The sequence below is a fragment of the Carya illinoinensis genome, chromosome 2, assembly GCF_018687715.1.
Source record: "Carya illinoinensis cultivar Pawnee chromosome 2, C.illinoinensisPawnee_v1, whole genome shotgun sequence".
NCBI classification, from domain to species: Eukaryota; Viridiplantae; Streptophyta; class Magnoliopsida; order Fagales; family Juglandaceae; genus Carya; species Carya illinoinensis.
In genome coordinates, this window is record NC_056753.1 from 15,501,182 (window position 1) to 15,521,764 (window position 20,583).

At 38.9% G+C, this 20,583-nt stretch overlaps 1 protein-coding gene across 2 annotated transcripts; it reads left to right on the plus strand.

Moving 5' to 3' along the window:
- The first annotated feature begins 62 nt into the window (after positions 1-62).
- LOC122300168 (protein FAR1-RELATED SEQUENCE 5-like) lies at positions 63-12,452 on the plus strand. Of its 2 annotated transcripts, XR_006239938.1 has the most exons (4): positions 63-214; positions 1,166-1,716; positions 1,951-2,042; positions 11,844-11,890. XR_006239938.1 is itself a non-coding variant. In XM_043110634.1 (3 exons), coding segments are annotated over exons 1-3 (747 nt in total). In that variant the 5' UTR covers positions 64-213; the 3' UTR covers positions 12,039-12,452. The 2 variants fall into 2 exon arrangements, 1 of the variants encoding a protein (XP_042966568.1); XM_043110634.1 differs by lacking the exon at positions 1,951-2,042 and having other exon boundaries at positions 64-214; positions 11,844-12,452.
- Positions 12,453-20,583: the final 8,131 nt, after the last annotated feature.

Consider the following 20,583-nt stretch of genomic DNA (forward strand, 5'->3'; position numbering starts at 1 on the left):
AACCACTGAACTAGACACGCGTCGGCTTATCATGCTTTTTGCTTAGACTGATTGACTTTTATTTTATAAAGAAACCAATGCTTATTTGGCACGTCACCAACTCTTTAGGCATCCATATTTACAACCTGAACCTCTCTCTTTCTCTCTCTCTCTTTCGAAGCCTAAACTCTCAGCTCCCTCTATCTCGTCGAACGAGGATCGTCGAGAATTTGCAGTAAGTTTCATTAAACTCATTCTCATTTGTTAATAACATTGATTCTGTGTTTACTGTTGTTCATTTGTGACGTTTAGGGGTTTTTTTTTTCCCAGTTTTTGTATTGTTTGCGGTTGATTATTGCCTGCTTACGCAGAGAAAATTGGGCCAATTCGTCGATCTTTTAATCGCCCTTTATTTGCTTCGCTATCTGAAAATGTAGATTCTTTATTTATTTTCTTCTTTTTTCTTCTCTCTTTTCTTTGCTGAGGTGAAAATTTTATATTTGGAATTTCTCTCTTATTTTTAGGTAAACATAGGTGTAGCATATCATGTTTTGGTCTTTTGGTTTTTATAATAGGCGGGGGTCATGGGAAAGTTGAATTTAGACTCTAGGAAGAGAAAGGGTGAAACAAATCTTGAATTCTAAGGAATCCAAAATATTATACTGCTGTTAAGCATCTTCCATTTTTTGACTTTATGACTGTGCATCTTCCATTTTTTAATTGCTGTATCTGAAAGGGAAAAAAATAAAAGAGAACTTTACTCGACTCAATTGTGACAATCATTCCATATTTTGGTTATTAACTCCCGAAGCTCTTTATTTTTGTAATAAGAGTTTTTAAAAGCTGTAGGTTAAAGTAAATCTTGTAGCGTGAAAACAAAAAGAAATATGAAGTTTCGAAAACTAGAGGAAAATAAAGCGAGAGTAAAACTTGAAAGCCCTGTTATTTGAGGTTTTGGCACAAGGTAGAGATCAGACGAGAATCTGCTTAGTCCTGTACAACTGGCCCTGTTTAGATGTGTAGGGTAGGGTCCCTCCCTCCCCCTTCTAAATGGGACAAAAAACATGAATTTATGCTTCTTTACATGTTCTTTCCTTGTTCTTCTTGGCGGGAGAGGGAGCCAGTTGTCTTGGCTAGTGAAATCTCAATTCAGTGTTGAAAAGTCATAGAAATTTTCTTGCTGCAGTGGAGTTTGGTGTTGATGGCGATGTTAATGGCGAGGTGGTTGGGAACTCTGTTGAGTTTGAGGATCATAGGGTTGGTGATGAAAATGAAACTGGTGGAAGCTCTGTAGAAGGGGCATTCCAACAGGATCAGGATGATAAAATGAATGGAATGGATATAGTTCCTGCTGCAGTTCCTTCAGTATCAATGGTCCTGGAGGATGAGCCCTATGTGGGTCAGGAGTTCGAATCCGAAGCAGCTGCGCATGCATTCTATAATTCATATGCCACGCGTGTGGGATTCGTCATCCGTGTAAGCAAACTTTCCCGATCGAGGCGTGACGGATCTGCTATTGGTCGGGCACTTGTTTGTAACAAGGAGGGTTATAGAATGCCTGACAAGCGTGAAAAAATTGTGAGGCAAAGGGCAGAGACAAGGGTCGGTTGCAGGGCAATGATTTTGGTGAGGAAAGTAAGTTCTGGCAACTGGGTTGTTACAAAGTTCGTAAAGGAGCACACTCATCCATTCACACCTGGAAAAAGTCGAAGGGATTGCATTTATGATCAATATCCGGTTAGTCCTTATTACTTCATTTAATTAGAATTTGTTTTTTATGTTCTGATTTCTAGTCTGGTCACATGTGCTGTAGGTAGACCAACTTTTTTCGTTGGTATAATGAACTATTTCAAGTGAAATATATCATTCTAATAATGATTTTGATAACATGTATGAAAAATGTGGGAAACTAAAACGAGATTATTCTTACTACATTTACTTCTTTGCTGCTGTTGTTGATGTCTATTCTAGGAAGGAAGTTGTTTAGGATGACATGAAGAAATACAAAATAATTGGACAAAGAGAAGGGAAGAAAACATCTGATCACAACGATCTTTTCAGAGGTAGTAAATGAAGTTTTTAATAAATCTGAAATGTGTACTTATTCAAGAGAGTCACGGCTGAAGAGGGCAAGCAATTCCCATTGCATCCTTTAAGTTGGAATTCCCTCTCTTGGTTAAGAACTTCATCTTTGCTTTACCTGATAGAAATGTGTAGATAGAAGCAGCCATTCCAGAAGAGAGAACTGCAAACTTATTATGATAAACTATACCATCATGCATTGACTAGCAAACTAGCTGTCATAATTGTTATGGTGAGCAACTTGGGTCTAGTGCTATGCAACTTTCCAGTGGGTGTGACTAGGACTCTCTTGCACTAGCTCTTACTAAATCGAACTTGTCAAGATTGCTCCTTGCAACATCTCTTAGTTCTTATTCATTCTATTGAAAGGTCAACAAACAAAGTTAATTTCTAGATAACCTAAAGGGAAACCTTTTTTTTTTTTTTTTTTTTTAATAAGTAAGAAGTATATTAATAAAAGAATAGGCAAAAGCCACGTTGAGTACAAAGAATGTCCTAGCTATGAAGGAGCAATAGAAACAAGGAAATCATGAAAATCTTGGCCAGTAAAATTAACGGCCAAGTACAAAGAGTTCTAAAAAAGAAAGCTTTCAGCTCCTCCATTGATCTCTCTTTGTCCTCGAACGTCCGTTAATTGCACTCCTACCACACACACCACGTAATGCAAATTGGAATCATCTTCCATAAAGCCTTAATCTGGTTGTTGCCTCTTAGACCTGTCCAGCTAGCTAGGACCGCCATTACTATCTCCGGTATAATCCAACCCAAGTCTAGTCTACAAAAAACTTTGTTCCATAACCCTCGAGCTACCTCACAGTGTAGTAAAAGATGATCCACAGATTCACCCCCTTCTTACACATACAATACCAATCTACGATGATCACCCTTTGTTTCTCAAATTATCCGTTGTGAGGATCTTGCCCAAAGAAGTGGTCCACACAAAAAAAGCTGCTTTAAGAGGCGCCTTGTGTTTCCAAAGCCTTTTCCATGGAAACTGAAAAGAAGGCTCTTGTGCTAGATACTTATCAAACGAGCGAACTGAAAACATGCCTTTACCTATAGGTATCCACCACAATAAATCTACAAGCTGGTTACTTGGTTTGATTGAATACAAAAGGCTGAAATATGCTTCAAAACTATCAATTTCCCAATCTTATGCCGCCTTGCTAAAATTGATGTTCTACTGAATTTGATCCTCCATCATCACCATGACCTCCACCACTAAGACATCTTTGGCACTTGCAACCCTAAAAGGTGTCAGAAATAGATCTTTAAGTGCACAATTACCACACCAAGTGTCATACCAGAATTCGATTATGTTCCCCTCTCCTAGACGAAGCCTAGTGCAACGAGAGAAGACCCCCATCCTTGTCTGATATGTTTCCACAACCCCACTCCATGCACCCCTCTCACTTCCTTAGTACACCATCCACCCCATAATCCATCATACTTACTCTCAATCACCAACTTCCAAAGAGCTTCTGGTTCTCTATAGTATCTTCATAACCACTTTCCAAGTAACGCCCAATTAAAGATTTTCAAATTTCTGATGCCCACTCCACCATTCAAAAGAGGCCTACAAACCTTCTCCCACCTGACTAGATAAAACTTGAACTCCTCGCCTATTCCACCCCACAAGAAGCCCTTTTGTAGTTTCTTAATACGAAACGCCACACTTGCTGGAATAGGAAACAAGGATAGGAAATAGGTCAGTAAGTTAGATAAAGTACTCTTAATCTGTGTAATCCTACCACCTTTTGACAGGTACATTCTCTTCCAACCTGCTAATCGACATTCTACTTTCTCAACCACTGTAACCTATAGAGGAGCTACTCTTGAGGGGGCCTCCAATGGAAGGCCAAGATAAAGTCATAGGGAGTGAGACAGTCTTACATCCCAGAGTATTAGCCAACTGTCTTAAATGTTGAACACCTCCAATAGGCACCATCTCTGATTTGTCCAGGTTCACTTTCAACCCGAAAGCTGCCTTAAAGCACGGTAGGAGTGCCTTCAATACTCAAACCTAATTTTGTTCCGCCTCATAGAAGATAATAGTGTCATCTGCAAACAATAAATGGGAAATGTTAATACTTCCCCTACCTGGGGATCCAATCATGTAGCCAATCACTCGCCCATTTGCAACTAGGACTGAGATCATTCTGCTCAAGACCTCCATCACAACAACGAAAAGTAACAGCAACAATGGATCTCCTTGTCTTAGACCTCGTGTGCTGTTGAAAAATTTAGTTGGTCTTCTGTTTATTAGGACTGAAAATTTTACCGTAGATATACACCTTCAGATCTATGATCGCCATCTCTCCCCAAAACCATACTTCCCCAAAATGTCAATAAGAAAGTACCAGTTAACATGGTCATACGTCTTTTTCATGTCTAACTTGCATATAGTCCCTAGCTTGCCAGCTTTTAATCTACCATCCAAACATTCGTTAGCAATAAGCATTGCATCTAAAATCTGTCTATCATTTACAAAAGCATTTTGGGACTTTGAGATTATCTTTCCCACGGCCTCACTAAGACAATTCACGAGTACCTTGGAAAGAATCTTGTAAACCTCATTGACTAGGCTAATGGGTTGGAAATCCTTAATATCCTCAACCCCAACCCTTTTTCGGTATCAATGCAAGAAAAGTGGCGTTTAAGCATTTCTCAAACTTTCCAAACGAATAGAACTCTTGAAACACCTTCATAAGATCATCCTTTAATACCTCCCAACACGTTTGGAAGAAACCCATAGAGAACCCATCAAGGCCCAGAGCCTTGTCTTTAGCCATTTTCCTTGCCACTTCTAACACCTCCATCTCCTCAAAAGGTCTCTCCAAATGGTTGACATCCATAGACCCAATGGAGTCAAAAACTAGTCCCTCTAGCTTAGGCCTCCAATCCTCCTCTTCAGAAAGAAGTTGTTCAAAAAAGCCAACTACATGATTGTTAATCACCTGCTTATCCTTACAATCTGCCCCATCAATCTTCAGCATCTCAATATTATTGGATCTCTTGTGGGAATTGGCTACCTTATGGAAAAACTTAGTACTACGATCACCTTCCTTCAACCATAACGCTCTAGACTTCTGTCTCCACGAGATCTCTTCTAATAGGATGATCCTCTTGAGATTTGCAACTAGCAGTAACTTTTGGGCTAATTCCTCTTGATTTAAAGGCCTTGACTCTTGTAGCCTTTCTAGTTCATGGATCTCCCTTAGCTTTTGCTTTTCCTATGTTCCCCAATGTTGCCAAAAGACTGCATATTACAAAGCTTTAAATCTTCCTTTAGAGCAATCAATTTTCCCGCAAACATGAAACTAGGAGTACCCTATATCTGGTAAGATGACCACCATTGTCCAACCTTATCTTTTTTTTTTTTTTTAAGTAATAATCTTTATTGAATATGAAGAAACTAGGCAATGCCCAAGTACACAGGGAGTATACAAAGTGAGACACCTAGTTACATTCTAGTGGACTATAAAGAAACTAGAAACTCATGAACATTCCCTCCCTTTAGAACAATAGCAGAAAACCATTGAAACAAAGAGAATACAAAAAAGTTCCAGATTTCCCCCACTCCACGCTCCTTAGCATTAAAACACCTCTCATTCCTTTCCGACCATAAACACCACATTAAGCAAAAGGGCATCATCCGCCACACTGCTGTCAGTTGAGCGCTGTTGTGTGGTCTGTTCCAGCATGCAAGTACCTCCTCCACACTCCTAGGCATAACCCAATTTAGCCCGGTTCTACTAAGTATTCCAGCCCATAACTCCCCAGCCACCTCACAATGTAAAAGCAGGTGATCTATTGATTCCCTACTCTTTTTGCACATATAGCACCACTCCATGACAACCATATCTCGCTTTCTAAGATTATCAATCGTTAAAATCTTCCCCCCAAATAAAGAAAGCAACTTTAGAAGGTACTAACACCTTCCATATACTCTTCCACGGAAAGAAAGTTTGTTGTTGGATTGTCAAGGCCTTATTAAAATTTTTATCAGTAAACTTTTTACTCCCCGTGTGAGTCCACAACAGTCGGTCTCCCCCATTGATGCCTAGATTTACTGAATATAAATAACTGTAAAAATCTACCAGCTCTTCAAGTTCCCAATCCTGCGCATTTGTAGTAAAAGTAATATTCCAAGTTGCCGTCCTGTTGGCCCGACATAGCAATTCTGAGATTGAGGCCAGCTGATTTCCAGCCAAGTTAAATACTACTGGAAATGTAGTACATAGAGAACTCTCCCCACTCCATGCATCTAACCAAAAGCGAGTTCGTGCTCCATCACCCACCTTAAACTTTAGATGTTTTTCAAAAGCATTCCATCCCTTTCTTATGAATTTCCACAGGCTTACTCCATATGACCCCCTACGCTCTAAGGAACACCATTCCCCCCACGCACAGCCATACTTTTGATCAATGACCTCCCTCCACAACGAGTTCCCTTCCAAGTGATATCTCCACAGTCACTTCCCTAATAATCCTTGTTAAACACACTCAAATTTCGCACCCCTAACCCCCCACTTGCAATCGGCCAGGTCACCCTTTGCCAATTCACAAGGTGAAACTTGAATTCCTCCCCCATGCCTCCCCACAGGAAAGCTTGGAACAATTTCTCTATCCGGTTTGCCACCTTCACTGGTAAAGGGAATAGGGAAAGAAAGTAGGTGGAGAGATTGGATAGAGTACTTTTAATGAGAGTTAATCTTCCCTTGATGAGTACAGCCTCTTCCAACCCGATAGTCTTTTCTCAATCTTCTCTACTACTCCATCCCAAATGCTCATTGCTTTATAAGGTGCCCCCAAGGGAAGTCCTAAGTATCTTAAAGGAAGGGCCGTAATTTTACAACCCAATAGCTCCGCTAACAAAGCTATATTACTCACGTTCCCCATCAGGACCAACTCCATCTTCTCCAATTTCACCTTGAGCCCCAATACAGCTTCAAAACACAATAACAACGCCCTTAATCTGGCCACTATCTGCATCACAAAGAATGAGGGTGTCATCCGCAAAAAGTAAGTGAGAAATGATGCTAACATTACTATTGCTACCTACTGAAAAACCAGCGAGAAAACCCCCCTTTACGGCAGCCTCCACCATGCGACTCAAAGCCTCCATCACAATAACAAACAAGAAAGGGGATAGTGGGTCTCCTTGTCTCAAACCCCTAGAAGACTGGAAAAAACCACATGATGTTCCATTCACTAGAACTGAAAACCGAGCTGCCGATACAAAATGCTTGATCCATTCACACCACTTATCCCCAAAACCACATCTTCTAAGCATATAGAAAAGAAAATCCCAGCTAACATGGTCATAAGCTTTTTCCATATCTAGCTTGCAGAGAACCCCCGGATTACCTTCCCTTAACCGACTGTCCAGACACTCATTTGCTATCAAGACTGAGTCTAACATTTGCCGGCCCCAAACGAACACATTTTGAGGTTTGGATATGATACTATCCATCACTATGCTCATGCGCTTTGCTAGCACCTTAGAGATGATTTTATAAATCCCACCTACCAAACTGATAGGCCGGAAATTTTTCAAGTCATTGGCACCCACTATCTTTGGAATAAGAGCAATGAAAGTAGCGTTTAGTGACTTTTCAAACTTGTGAGTAGTATGAAAATCATGAAAAATTTTCATTACTTCCTCCTTCACTATATCCCAACATTCTTGAAAGAAAGCCATGGAGAAACCATCTGGGCCCAGGGCTTTGTCTTTACACATACCTTTCACCACAAGATGCACTTCCTCTTCCTCAAACGGCCTCTCCAACCATCCTGCTACCTCGGAATCCAATTTCAGCCACATGTTTTCAAACTTAAAATGCCAAGCCTTCTTTGAATCCCCCCACAATCCAACATGATGGGCCAATGGTCCAAACACAAATGAGGCAATCTCTTTTGCCATACCTCCAAGTAATGAATTTTCCACTCCGGAGAAATTAAGAATCTATCTAATTGAGACCACGTCTGATTGTTGGCCCACGTGCATATACCCTCCGCCAATGGTAAATCTACTAGGTTCAGCTCAAAAATGCATTCCAAGAAATCAGACATTGCTGGACGCATTCTTCTACTTCCATAACACTCGCTTTTGAATCTTGTTACATTAAAATCACCACCAATGCACCATGGAAGATCCCACCAGCTGTGTAACATAGCTAATTCATCCCACAATAATCTTATGTCGTTATCTAAGTTAGGGCCATATACACCTGCAAAGGCCCACAAATAGCCAGCCCACAAACAGCCATCCCACAAATAGCCATCTGCCACACTCCTAAAGGAACAACCTACTGAGAACAACCCTATGAACTCCATTTTTTCCACCACCCGTTGGTCCCACATCACCAACACTATTCTTGAGGCCCCATTAGCTGCCAAATACACCCAATCCACGTGTACACAGCTCCATATACTTCGTATCATTTTTTTAGTAATAACTTTCAACTTTGTCTCCTGTAGACAAACGATATCTGCCTTCCACCCACGCAGTAAGTTTCTTATTCGAAGATGCTTACCGACATCATTTAGACCGTGGACATTCCACGAAATAATTTTTGGTTTCATTTATTGGAAAAGGCCAGCCCCTTCCCTTTAGATCTGTCCTTGCTTGAGCAACCTTCAGAATTCATGGACCAAGTTAGCCTATTGAGTTCTCGCTATTTCTTGGAACCAGTTTTCCTTTGTTGTTGATGACCCGCTTCAATGGCGGTAAGTAATGACATGAATTGCTCCTCATAACCTTCACAAAACCAACTTCCCCTCCATGGATCTAGTCACTGATCCCTTGAAAGAGCCTCTATGAACTCTCCTCGTTGGACAGGAAAAGATCCTCACTGGCCAAATCCTCTGTGCATCCTTTCTCACTATCTCCCTCCAAAACGATGTCGTTGTTCAACTCTAGGGATCTCGCAGGGCCACCATCTTCTTCCCCCTGTCACGTCAGTAGATTCTATTGATTCCCCAGAGGGGGGAAAGACGCTCGGTGGTGGTGGGAGCTCCACCATTAAATCTATTGCCATACTCAGGTTCACTTGTAGATCTGAAACACCCACCAAAGGCTTCGTCAGCATCTTCTGTTTACTGGACGGCAGGTCCACCTCCGTCTGTTGGCGTCACGATAAGGACTCTGGCGGAGGAGAACCCCCTCCTGCTGCGAGACTCCTACCCGAGCCCTTCCTCTCTACCTGAGCCCTCCACTCCTGTCGGGCCCTTTCTGAAACTTGGTCTTAAGGCCAGGTCCAGCCCAGCTCGATGTCCTGAAGTCTCTCCCAGTTGCATAACTATGGGTCGTGGCCTTACTCGTTCCAACTCTAAAGACCAAAGCCCTTGGCCTCTGAAAGGCCTATTTCTTCCGCTAAAACTCCCCGTTTCATCCCCTGCCTTAAAAGCCTCGACAAACTCTAACACCTTGGCCACCTCGCCCTGCAACTTCCCCATTTGGACCTGCAAATCACATACCATGCAGAGCACCTTCCTCACGTCTCCTCCACCATCTTTCTCCCAAGACTGACCTCGAGGGGCTCGATGCAATATGCCGGCATCATAACTTCCCCTGCCGGCCCCAATTCTCAATGCACCTTGTGTCCCTGCTGGCAATAGTGCTTCTTTGTACGACTTCTCTTTCGCCACATCCCCCCATGGCCTCTTCAGAACACCACTAGACGTACCATTTATGCTTCTTTCCACATGTAAACCCTCCCTCAACGCCTCACTCATTCTGCTCCAACGACAACTCCCCACCTCTTTTGGAATAAGGATGAAACTATTTCGTCCCCCATCACAGTAAACAGCCACCTCCACGAAATGACCTCGGTTGTTTGAGCATCGCTGAATGATGAAACTCCAGGAACCCTCCCTCCTAGACAAATAAAAATCCTTTCTTTCATCTGTCGCACACCCCTCCAAGGCTCCCCCTAACTATTGAGCAGTTCCTAGTCCAAATAATAACTCCTTTTTGAACCACCTACCTCTCTCAGTGATACGGATCAAACCACCTTCTCTCACGATAGAAATTAATTTAGTTTCAACCATAAGCTCTTGAGCAAAGCCCATCAGAAACCACCGTCAACGTACTAGGAATCACTAACTAACGACCATCCTCGACGGCACACAAACGAGAAAAAATACTTTTTTGCACATGTACGGAGAGAAAAGGAAAATGTAACAGAATGAAAGATTAAAGAGAACATTAATGTGTCTGTTAGAAGGGTGATGCACCCAAATGTTTGCGATTGCCTTGTTTTGTGCCTCACTAGTTGAGCTGAATCTAGTTGGTTTGAGTTGTTTTTGTGATAAGCATGTGTTGAGTTGGCAATATTGAGAGTTGGTGTGCTCCTATTAGGAGAGTAATAATGATAGATATGAAAATTTGTGTGATAAAATCCCATTCCTATGGAAGAGCATTTGGTGGACAAAGGCTTTCTTGAGAGTAGTGTTTTTTGGCTTGAAATGTCTTGGATCATGCCTTGAAGAATTGTGGAACTTTTTTATTCTTGGAGAAGGCTAGGTGGCAGCCTCCAACTTGCAGCAGTATAGAAGACAGTCGCAATATACCTCATTTGATGTATTTGGAATGAAAGAAATTATAGAACCTTTGAGGACCATGAATGGATGGTGCAGGAGCTCAAGAATTTCTTTATCAATACTCTTCTCCCATGGACTGCATCTATAGACTTTAATGGACTCAAATTATATGATTTTTTAGTATTTTTTCTTCTTCTAGATAGGTGTCTCTCTCATATATTCCCTGTATACTTGGCTTGCACCTGTCATGCTTATTAATAAAGACTTCTTACTTATCCAAAATTAAAAAGAGTGTGAAGATTTAATAAGATTAACTAGATGAGAGAAGGGGGAAAGATGTCAGGTTTTTCCAAAGATACATGCTTGTAGCAGTCACATGTTATGCTGGTGTTATTCTTCTAATGAATGTAAGGATCACACTTTGATGGGATCTGGAAAGTTTCTGGAGAAGAATAAAACAGTTTCTATAAGGATGGAATACTGTTGTCCAGTGACAAATGATTGGTTCAAGTCGATTCTTACTTGCGTAGGGTGTAAACGAGCCAAGTTGAGTAGCAGTTTTTGTTCACAAAACAGCTCATTTAATATTCAAGCCAGTTCAAGTTTATAGATACATATATCAATTATTATGTTCATAAGGATTCAAGTAATACGTTTAGTATTAGGAACATGATTTCCTCAAATCACTTTAATTATTTAAAATATTCTCACCTTTAAAAAAGATTAGAATATTCTCATTATAAATAGATAATAATACTATAAAATAATAAATGCGAAGTCATTAGAGCTATAGCTTTTTGTGTCCATAAGAAAAGAAAAGAAAATAATAAATGCGAACCTTTTTATTTTTATAAAAATAAAAATAAAAGAAAATGAATGATCGTCAAATATCTTATGGTGTCTCACTGTCTGCCTAGCTCATATGGATTTTTGTATGGGTATCTGTAACAAGCCCATATATATGTCTCTCTCAATTCTCCGATTGAGAGGGGAGGGAGGCCGGCTGATGCAATCATCGTCAAATTGTCGTTAAAATTTTGAATCACTTAACAAAATAATAGTTTCCTTAAATCATGAATGCAAAGCACTCATATGGCTTGTATTGAATTCTGTATACTTGGTGGAATCATTCTATTAACTTATCATGTCCAAGAAAGCTTTCTTCATCTTTCCCCTAGGAGGCACTTAAGTTTAGTTGATTGTAAACTCACATTTGCCTACTCTTACTTTTACAGAATGAACACGACAAGATTCGGGAACTATCCCAGCAGCTAGCCATAGAGAAAAAGAGAGCAGCAACCTATAAAAGGCACCTGGAAACAATATTTGAGCACATCGAGGAGCAAAATGAGTGCTTATCAAAGAAGATTCAACACATAGTAGACAGTGTCAAGGAGATGGAGACCAAAGGGCAGCAAAACCAAAGATAGTTCAAGAAATTCAGCTTTTATCTTTGCTTTGACGAAACATAAATCTAACTGCCCAAATGGAAGTTGCAACTGGATGGAGCGTGTTGCTCAACAGAATTATGTGCTTCCTTCCTTCCAGGTTTTAGGTATCTATTTAGTTTCGTAGCCCAGCATGTTTGGCTTAATGGCACTCATTGGATAAATCGTGTAAGTATTATCTGTTTTCTGGAGCAAAGTGTTGGTAGGAGAAATTAGGTGAGTCGATGTACAGTCCTGAAGTGGTGCCCTAACAATACAATGATTCATTGGGGGCATCGAGGCGTATTTAGGAAGTTGATTCATTCTATTGTGTTTCATGTGGGATTTGATGTCTTGTATAGCAATTCAAATATTCATATATCTTAATTTTAATTTCACTTGTTGGTTTTGCTCTTATTTACTTGGTTATTTCTTTATTGTATCTTCTGTTAGAACAGATTGATCTCTGCCAAATTAAATCAAGAACATCGTAGTAATTTGAGGAAACAACTTTAGACTATCATTGGTATTGCTAATATTCTATAAGCAATATAACGATTTGGAAAAGAATCTAATTATTTTTAAGTATTTCAATATTCCAATTGGAGTATTATCTCTTGTTGGTAAAACTTCTTTTAACGCTTTTAATTCTTAAAACAATTCAAGACCATTTATATTAGAATCTGCATCATATTTTAGAAGATCTTCAAGGGGAATACATCGTTTCTCCAAATCATCTTCATTTAAAGCTCGTAATTTCTAAATCAATCCAAGCAGTCATGTTAATAATATATTTATTGATTAGATATTTCAAGAGTCTTGGTATATGTTTGGGTGTTAATTTCATCTCAACCTATCTAAATCATCATTGATGAGATCCATTATTTTAAACTTATTGCTAAACTGTTCCAATCTTTAGTTCACTTTTCCAACCCTGCCCAACCTCCCTCGTTAAGACTACCTACCCCTCCACCACACCCAGAATCAAGAAATCTGCTAAACCTCACCACAACAACCAAAACAGAGAGCTCGCCTCATCTATTAAAAGAATTTCCCCAACTCAAATGAGAGAAAGGATAGGCCTTTGCTATTATTGTGATGAAAAATTTCAACCTAGGTATCAATATAATAGGCCAAAAGCAACCAATAACGATATGGGCTTAAACACTAAAAACCACCTGACTTACCTGATTACGCCCAAAGAATAACGCGGTAGTTATAGCACAGCTTTGGGGTGTCGATTCTACAAGGAGACAAATTAAAGAATAGCAAGAGGAACAAAGAAACTAAAGAAAAATATTAAATAAGTAATAGAGAATAAATATTAATTTTAAATATAAATTAAAGTGAAGCAAAGTGATTAACAGAAAAAGTACTCAAATTTGACAAACAGTAGAGCGTCGGGAATCCCTTGCACAAATCTGATATTTTAATTATTCTTAATTCATTGGATAACTCAATTAGGAACTCAATTCCCGCAATTCCCAATCAGAAGGTATAGATTTATAAACCAGACTTAAATCAAATGTAACCCTTTAAAAAAACATTCACCACTTTTAAAAAACGTGAATTACTACCCATATTGATAAAATCCAATGACGATAATATACTCAGGAAGCGATATTGTAGCAAAAAACTAAATCAATATAGATAAATAATTGATCCAAACATAATCAAAGAACTAATTCATTCAATAGAAAAAGCATGACTGAATCCATAAACACAATAAATTCTATGATTATTCGGAGAAGAAAACATCAACGATAAATTGAGAATGATAAAACAAAAGAGTTTTAGCAATTGAAAATCAAATACATGAATTAACAATAAATTAGAAATACCATCTAATGTGCAAGTTCATCCCTAACCCTACTTGAGAATTTAGTTACCCATAAATATAATGGACAACAAATATCTCCAGAGAAAACTGAAGCGAACGGTGGCCATAGAAGTGATTTTCTCCTCTATTCAGATCTGCCTCTTGTGCCTCTTCCTTCCCTCTATTTCGTGCTAATGATATGCTTATATAGGGTAAGAAAGAAACCCTAATGTCCTCTTAATTTCCGCATAAAAAAATCGCTTAAATTTTAGGACTTATCTTGGCAGCCACATACGGCCTTCAGGAGTTCGAATTTGGAAATCCTTATTAAAAAGAAAGTTATAGCCCTTTAAGATAGCTTTCCAATGCATCAAGAATCGCATCAATCCGATATGTGAGTAAAAACATACAGTCAAAAGACTAAAATATATCCAGACTGTCTCCTAGCGAATTTCGGACTTGGACTTCTTGTGGTTTCATTTTGTGATTTTTTTTTCTTTTTCTTTTCTTCCAAATTGCTCTCAAACCCCATGAATGTCCTCCTTTGAATTTGACTGGGCTTGACTTGCTCTTTTATAAACTCTGAAATTAGACATAAAAAAACTGCTTAGGAGTATCCCAACGTAAATATAAATTCAATTTAAGAATACACATTAATTTCTATGATTTCTATTCACATTTTAGCATTTTAGTCCAATAATAGGATATATAGAGTGCACTTTCGCACACTCATCACACCCCCCAACTTACTCCTTGCTAGTCCCTAACAATTTTCATGTCAAAACAACGAAAGAGACCAAAGAAAATCACACATAAAGGCCATCAAGTCACACTTTCCAGATTCACATATCAAAACAATCTAAGGAATCCAATAACCCATCAAGATCAATCCACCTATAGCAATCCACAAAGTGTGTGTGTGTTCTCCAAGCCATAATCATCGTACCACTAACCTTGACACATGCAACATCAAGAACATCTTAAGCAAAAGGTTCAACTCCATAACTCACGGGTATAATAGTGTTTCATGTAAGAGCTCTCTCTATGGAGTTGACAATGGGTGTATATACACTCTCATGGAAAATTAGACAATTATGTACAAGTAACAAGCAAACATTGATCTTATGATAGGAACACTAACAAATGAGACTTCCATCAATCTTTTCAACAACTTATTTAGGATCAGAATGGTCAACACAAAATGTTATAATGTGGCTTGGTTTTGGGGTTATATGAAAAAAAAGGATGAAAGGGATTCAAAAACTTCCAAGTACATACAAATGGAATTTTATTAAATATCTCAATAGACCACACTTCTCACTTAATATACTCTCCAACTTTTCAAATCATCAAATAATAATGTTTTTCCTTCTTCTTCCTTTTTTTTTTCAACAATTTGATGGACAAACACATGCCACTTTTGTATTCTTTCCATCTATACCAACTTTTTTTTTTTTTTTTGGAGCTCACTCAATTGAACACTTTGCAACTTGTACTCTTCTCTTTTTTTCCGTCGTCTTCTTCTTCTCTTTTTTTTTTAATTGAAAATAATAAAATTAAAGAAAGAAAATACAAATTCCTCACCTAGTATACACTTGGAAGTAAAAAGGGTAAGAAAATCTGTGTATAGGTTATACTCCAATGTGGAGAGGCATGGATGATATGGGCATATGAAAAGAAAAAGTTACAAGTGTTTTATTGGCTCAAAGTTGGCTACTAGGGGTCTATGATGGAAATGATAGCTTGAAAGGCTCAAACGTTAATCCTAAGTTGACCTTCGTCATATCCCAAGTATATCCACCATTGTACCGCAAAACATGTAATGATATTCTCAAAAGAAGTGCCCAATTCAACAGATCAATGAACGCTTATCACAATTTACTGCATTTGTATACTCTCAATCCTCTCCAAACTCACATGAAAACTTAAGCAAAAGAGTTCTCTAGCTACATATGTCAAACCACCATCTTACCACAAAACTTGGATAAGTGCATTAAGGATTCTGTGAATATTTCAGCAAAAAATGATCTGGTAGGTTTGGTGAATTCACGAAGATGGCTATGAATGAGAATGAGTACACATGTGAAAATGATGCACGTGTGATGCAAATTAAAAAAAATTGACACATGAAAATATACCACAGAGTTTCAACAAGCATTTTAAAAACTGAATTTGCACCACCACCCCCCAACTTAAATGAAACATTGTCCTCAATGTTTAAGAATCAAAATTGAATGGGGAGTAACTGAAAATAGTATAATACACCTGATGAGTGACATGGGTAGCTCCCTAAACACCAAAGATGGTAATCTGAAATGACGAAATGAAACTATCCTGCAATCAAAAACAAAGAAAACAACAGCAAACAAAAAGGAAAAGAAAGAAAATAAGAAAAAATAAAAACAAAACAAAGCAAAACAAAATAAATAAAGAAACACATACCTTGGTGGTGTGGTCAAGGTTGATAGACTGGATCCACAAGTGGAATGTCTTCCACTTCCGGAACTTGCTATTCAATTAATATTTTAAGGCGTTGACCATTTACTTTAAAGATCCGACCATCTTTAGGATCTTCTATTTCTACCGCCTCATTTACAAAAACATTCCTTACTAAAAAGGGGCCAGTCCACCTAGATCGAAGTTTTTCTGGGTGCTTATGGAGTCTAGAATCATATAAAAACACTCAATCATTAAGCTTAAACGTTTTTCTCAAATATTTTTATCATGAAACTCTTTCATTTTAGCCTTATAGATTCTAGAGCTCTCATAAGCATCATTTCTCAACTCCTCTAACTCGGTCAACTGAAATTTTCTAAGCTTACCTGCTTCTCCCATATCAAAATTGAAATGCTTGATGGCCCAATAAGCTCGATGCTCGAGCTTCACAGGTAAGTGGCAAGGCTTCCCAAAAACAAGCCTATAAGGTGACATACCTAAGGGAGTTTTGAAAGCTGTACGATAGGCCCAAAGCGCATCAACTAGTCTTAAAGACCAATCTTTGCAATCTGGATTGACCGTTTTTTCTAAAATTTGCTTAATTTCCCTGTTTGCAAGTTCTACCTGTCCACTTGTCTGGGGGTGGTAGGCAGTAGAGATCTTATGTACCACCCCATATTTTTTCATCAAAGCCTCAAAAGAACGGTTGCAAAAATGTGTATCCTGATCACTAATGATAGCACGTGGTGTACCAAATCGAGATAACACATTCTCTTTGAGAAATTTGATTACCGTCCTATTATCATTGCTCCTGCAAGCTGCTGCCTCTACCCATTTTGACACATAATCTACTGCCACAATAATATATTGATATCCAAAAGAAGGAGGAATTGGTCCCATAAAATCAATGCCCCAACAATCAAAAATTTCAATCACTAAAATTGGGTTTAAGGGCATCATATTACGACGGGATATAACTCCTAACTTTTGACACTTTTCACATGAGCGACAATAGATGTTTGCATCCTTAAATATGGTGGGCCAATAAAATCCACACTGCAGAATTTTTGCAGCGGTTTTCTTCATTGAAAAGTGGCCCCCACAAGCTTGAGAGTGACAAAATTCCAAGACGCTAGCAATCTCTTCATCAGGGATGCAACGCCTTAAAATTTGGTCAGGGCAGTATTTGAAAAGAAAATGATCATCCCAATAGAAATTACGTACCTCAGTTATGAACTTCCTCTTGTCCTGAGCGCTCCAATCCACCGGTATCTCACCTGCAGCCAAATAATTCACAATATGAGCAAACAATGGTAGAGAAGTAATAGATAGTAAATGCTCATCGGGAAAATCATCCCTAATTGGCAGGTGGTCAGAGGTGTCCTTAAATGTGAGCCTCGAGAGATGGTCAGCCACTACGTTCTCCACTCCTTTCTTGTCTTTGATGGTGATGTCAAATTCCTGCAAAAGTAAAATCCATCGTATTAATCGTGCCTTAGCATCCTTCTTTGTAAGAAGGTACTTAAGGGCTGCATGATCCGTAAAAATAATAATAGGAGAACCAATCACGTAAGCACGAAACTTATCCAAAGCAAACACTACAGCTAGCAACTCTTTTTCAGTGGTGGAGTAATTCATCTGAGCACTATTTATAGTTCTACTAGCATAGTAAATGACAAAAGGCTTTCCCTCCCTTCGCTGTCCAAGTACAGCACCTACAGCAAAATCACTTGCATCACACATAATCTCAAAAGGTAAAGTCTAATTAGGTGGCTGCATTATGGGTGCTGAGGTGAGCTTGCCAATTAGCGTTTTAAAGGCCTCTTGACAATCTTGTGTCCACTCAAATGGGGCATCTTTAGTTAGGAGGTCACATAGTGGTCTAGATATGGTGAAAAAATTCTGTATGAACCTCCTATAAAAGCCCGCATGACCAAGAAAGGATCTCACGTCCTTTACTGTCCTAGGTGTAGGCAACTTAGAGATTAATTTAATCTTAGATTGATCTACCTCTATCCCCCTAGAAGAAATAATATGCCCTAACACAATACCTGAATGTACCATAAAGTGACATTTTTCCCAATTCAAAACCAATTCCTTCTCCTCACAGGGAGTCAACACCCTCTCTAAATTCAATAAGCATGCATCAAAAGTAGATCCAAAAACAGTCAAGTCATCCATAAAAACTTCCATGCAATTTTCAATCATGTCACTAAAAATGCTCATCATGCAACGTTGAAAAGTAGCAGGTGCATTACACAATCCAAATGGCATTCTACGTAAAGCATAAGTACCGAAAGGACAAGTGAAAGTGGTTTTATCCTGGTCTTTTAATGCAATTTCAATTTGATAATAACCAGAATAACCATCCAAGAAACAATAGAAAGGATGACCAGCCACACGCTCAAGAATTTGATCAATAAAAGGGAGAGGAAAATGGTCTTTCCGAGTGGCAGAATTCAATTTTCTATAATCAATGCACATCCGCCACCTAGTCACAAGTTTTGTAGGGACTAGCTCTCCCAGGTCATTCTTCACCACAGTAACACTTGACTTCTTAGGAACAACCTGTGTAGGACTTACCCATTTACTATCAGCAATAGGATATATGATTCCTGCATCTAATAGTTTCAACACTTCATTTTTCACCACTTCTTTCATAGTAGGATTAAGCCTACGCTGGGGGTCTCTACGAGGGCTAGTTCCTTCCTCCAAATTAATTTTATGAGAACAGACCAGGGGACTAACACCTTTTATATCAGCAATGCTCCAACCTAAGGCTGACTTATGCTCACTTAGGATCCGAATTAATTTCTCACCTTGAGACTCAAACAATTCAGATGAGATAATAACAGGAAAAGTATCACCTGGACCAAGGAAAACATGCTTTAAACCCTTAGGCAGAGGTTTCAGTTCAACTTTGGTTGCTTGCACACTTGAAGGAATTTGCTTTTCCTCTCTCTCAGGCAACTCCTCAAACTTCGGTTGCCAGGCCCGAGTGCCATAATCCTGAGTTCTATCAAAGATAGCATAAATATCAACTACATCAGATGGATTACTGATAGAATCAAACTCAGAATTAACAAGAAAATACTCAAGGGGGTCAAAATCATGAGCTATAGAAACTTCCTTTTCTATGAGTGAGTCAATCATGTATGTCTGGTGGCTCTCGTCATCATCTTCTGGCTGTCTTGCAATATGGAAGATATTCACCTCGAGAGTCATGTTTCCAAAAGAAAGCTTCATGAGCCAATTCCTGTAATTAATAAGAGCATTAGCAGTGGCAAGGAAATGCCTACCTAAAATCACAGGAATTTTAGAAGTAGTATCAACAACAGAGCTAGTGTCAAGGATTAGGAAATCAACAGGATAATAAAATTTATCAATTTGAATTAGAACATCCTGTACCACACCCCGGGGTACTTTGACTGAACGGTCAGCCAATCGTAATACCACAGTGGTCGGTTTGATTTCTCCCAACCCCAATTGCAAATAAATAGAATATGGCATTAGATTCACGCTAGCTCCTAAATCTAGCAAAGCTTGCCCAAACTCATGATTTCCAATGCTGCATGCAATGGTTGGGCAACCAGGATCCTTGTACTTGGGAGGAATTCGCTGCTCAATTAGAGTACTAACTTGCTCTGTCAGAAATGTTGTCTTCTTAACATGGTGCTTCCTCTTGACTGTACACAAATCTTTAAGAACTTTTGCGTAAGTAGGAACTTGTTTAATAACATGCAAAAGAGGGAGGTTAATTTTTACCTGCTTGAGATTCTCCAAGATTTCATTGTTAGGATCCAAAGTTCGCTTATTCAGTTTTAAAGCTTGAGGAAATGGTACCTTAACTGGACTCTTGATTACCTCGGCATCCTTGGGGAACTCGGTGCTATCATTGCTTTGTTCCTCTTCAACATCCTCTTGCTTATCAGTTGTTGGAATGTGTAAGGACTTACCACTTCTTGTCATAATGGCATTGACTTCTTTTAAATTTTTTTGTGCCATATGCTGACCTTGGGGTGCGGATTGAGCTTGAGAATGAAACTTGACATGCTCATTTACACTCAAGGAGCTCATTATCTTGGATATATGACTCTTTATCTCTTTGTTTTCTTCAACAACCTGCATAATCAAAGATTCAAACTTTTGATTAGTTTTACTTTGTGCCTCAATAAAAGCATGCAAAGTGTCTTCTAAAGGACTCCTAGAAGATGAAGGTGCATGATATGGTACAGGATATGATCTAGGGGGTTGTGCAGGCGGCTGGTTTTCAGACTTCCAGCTAAAATTGAG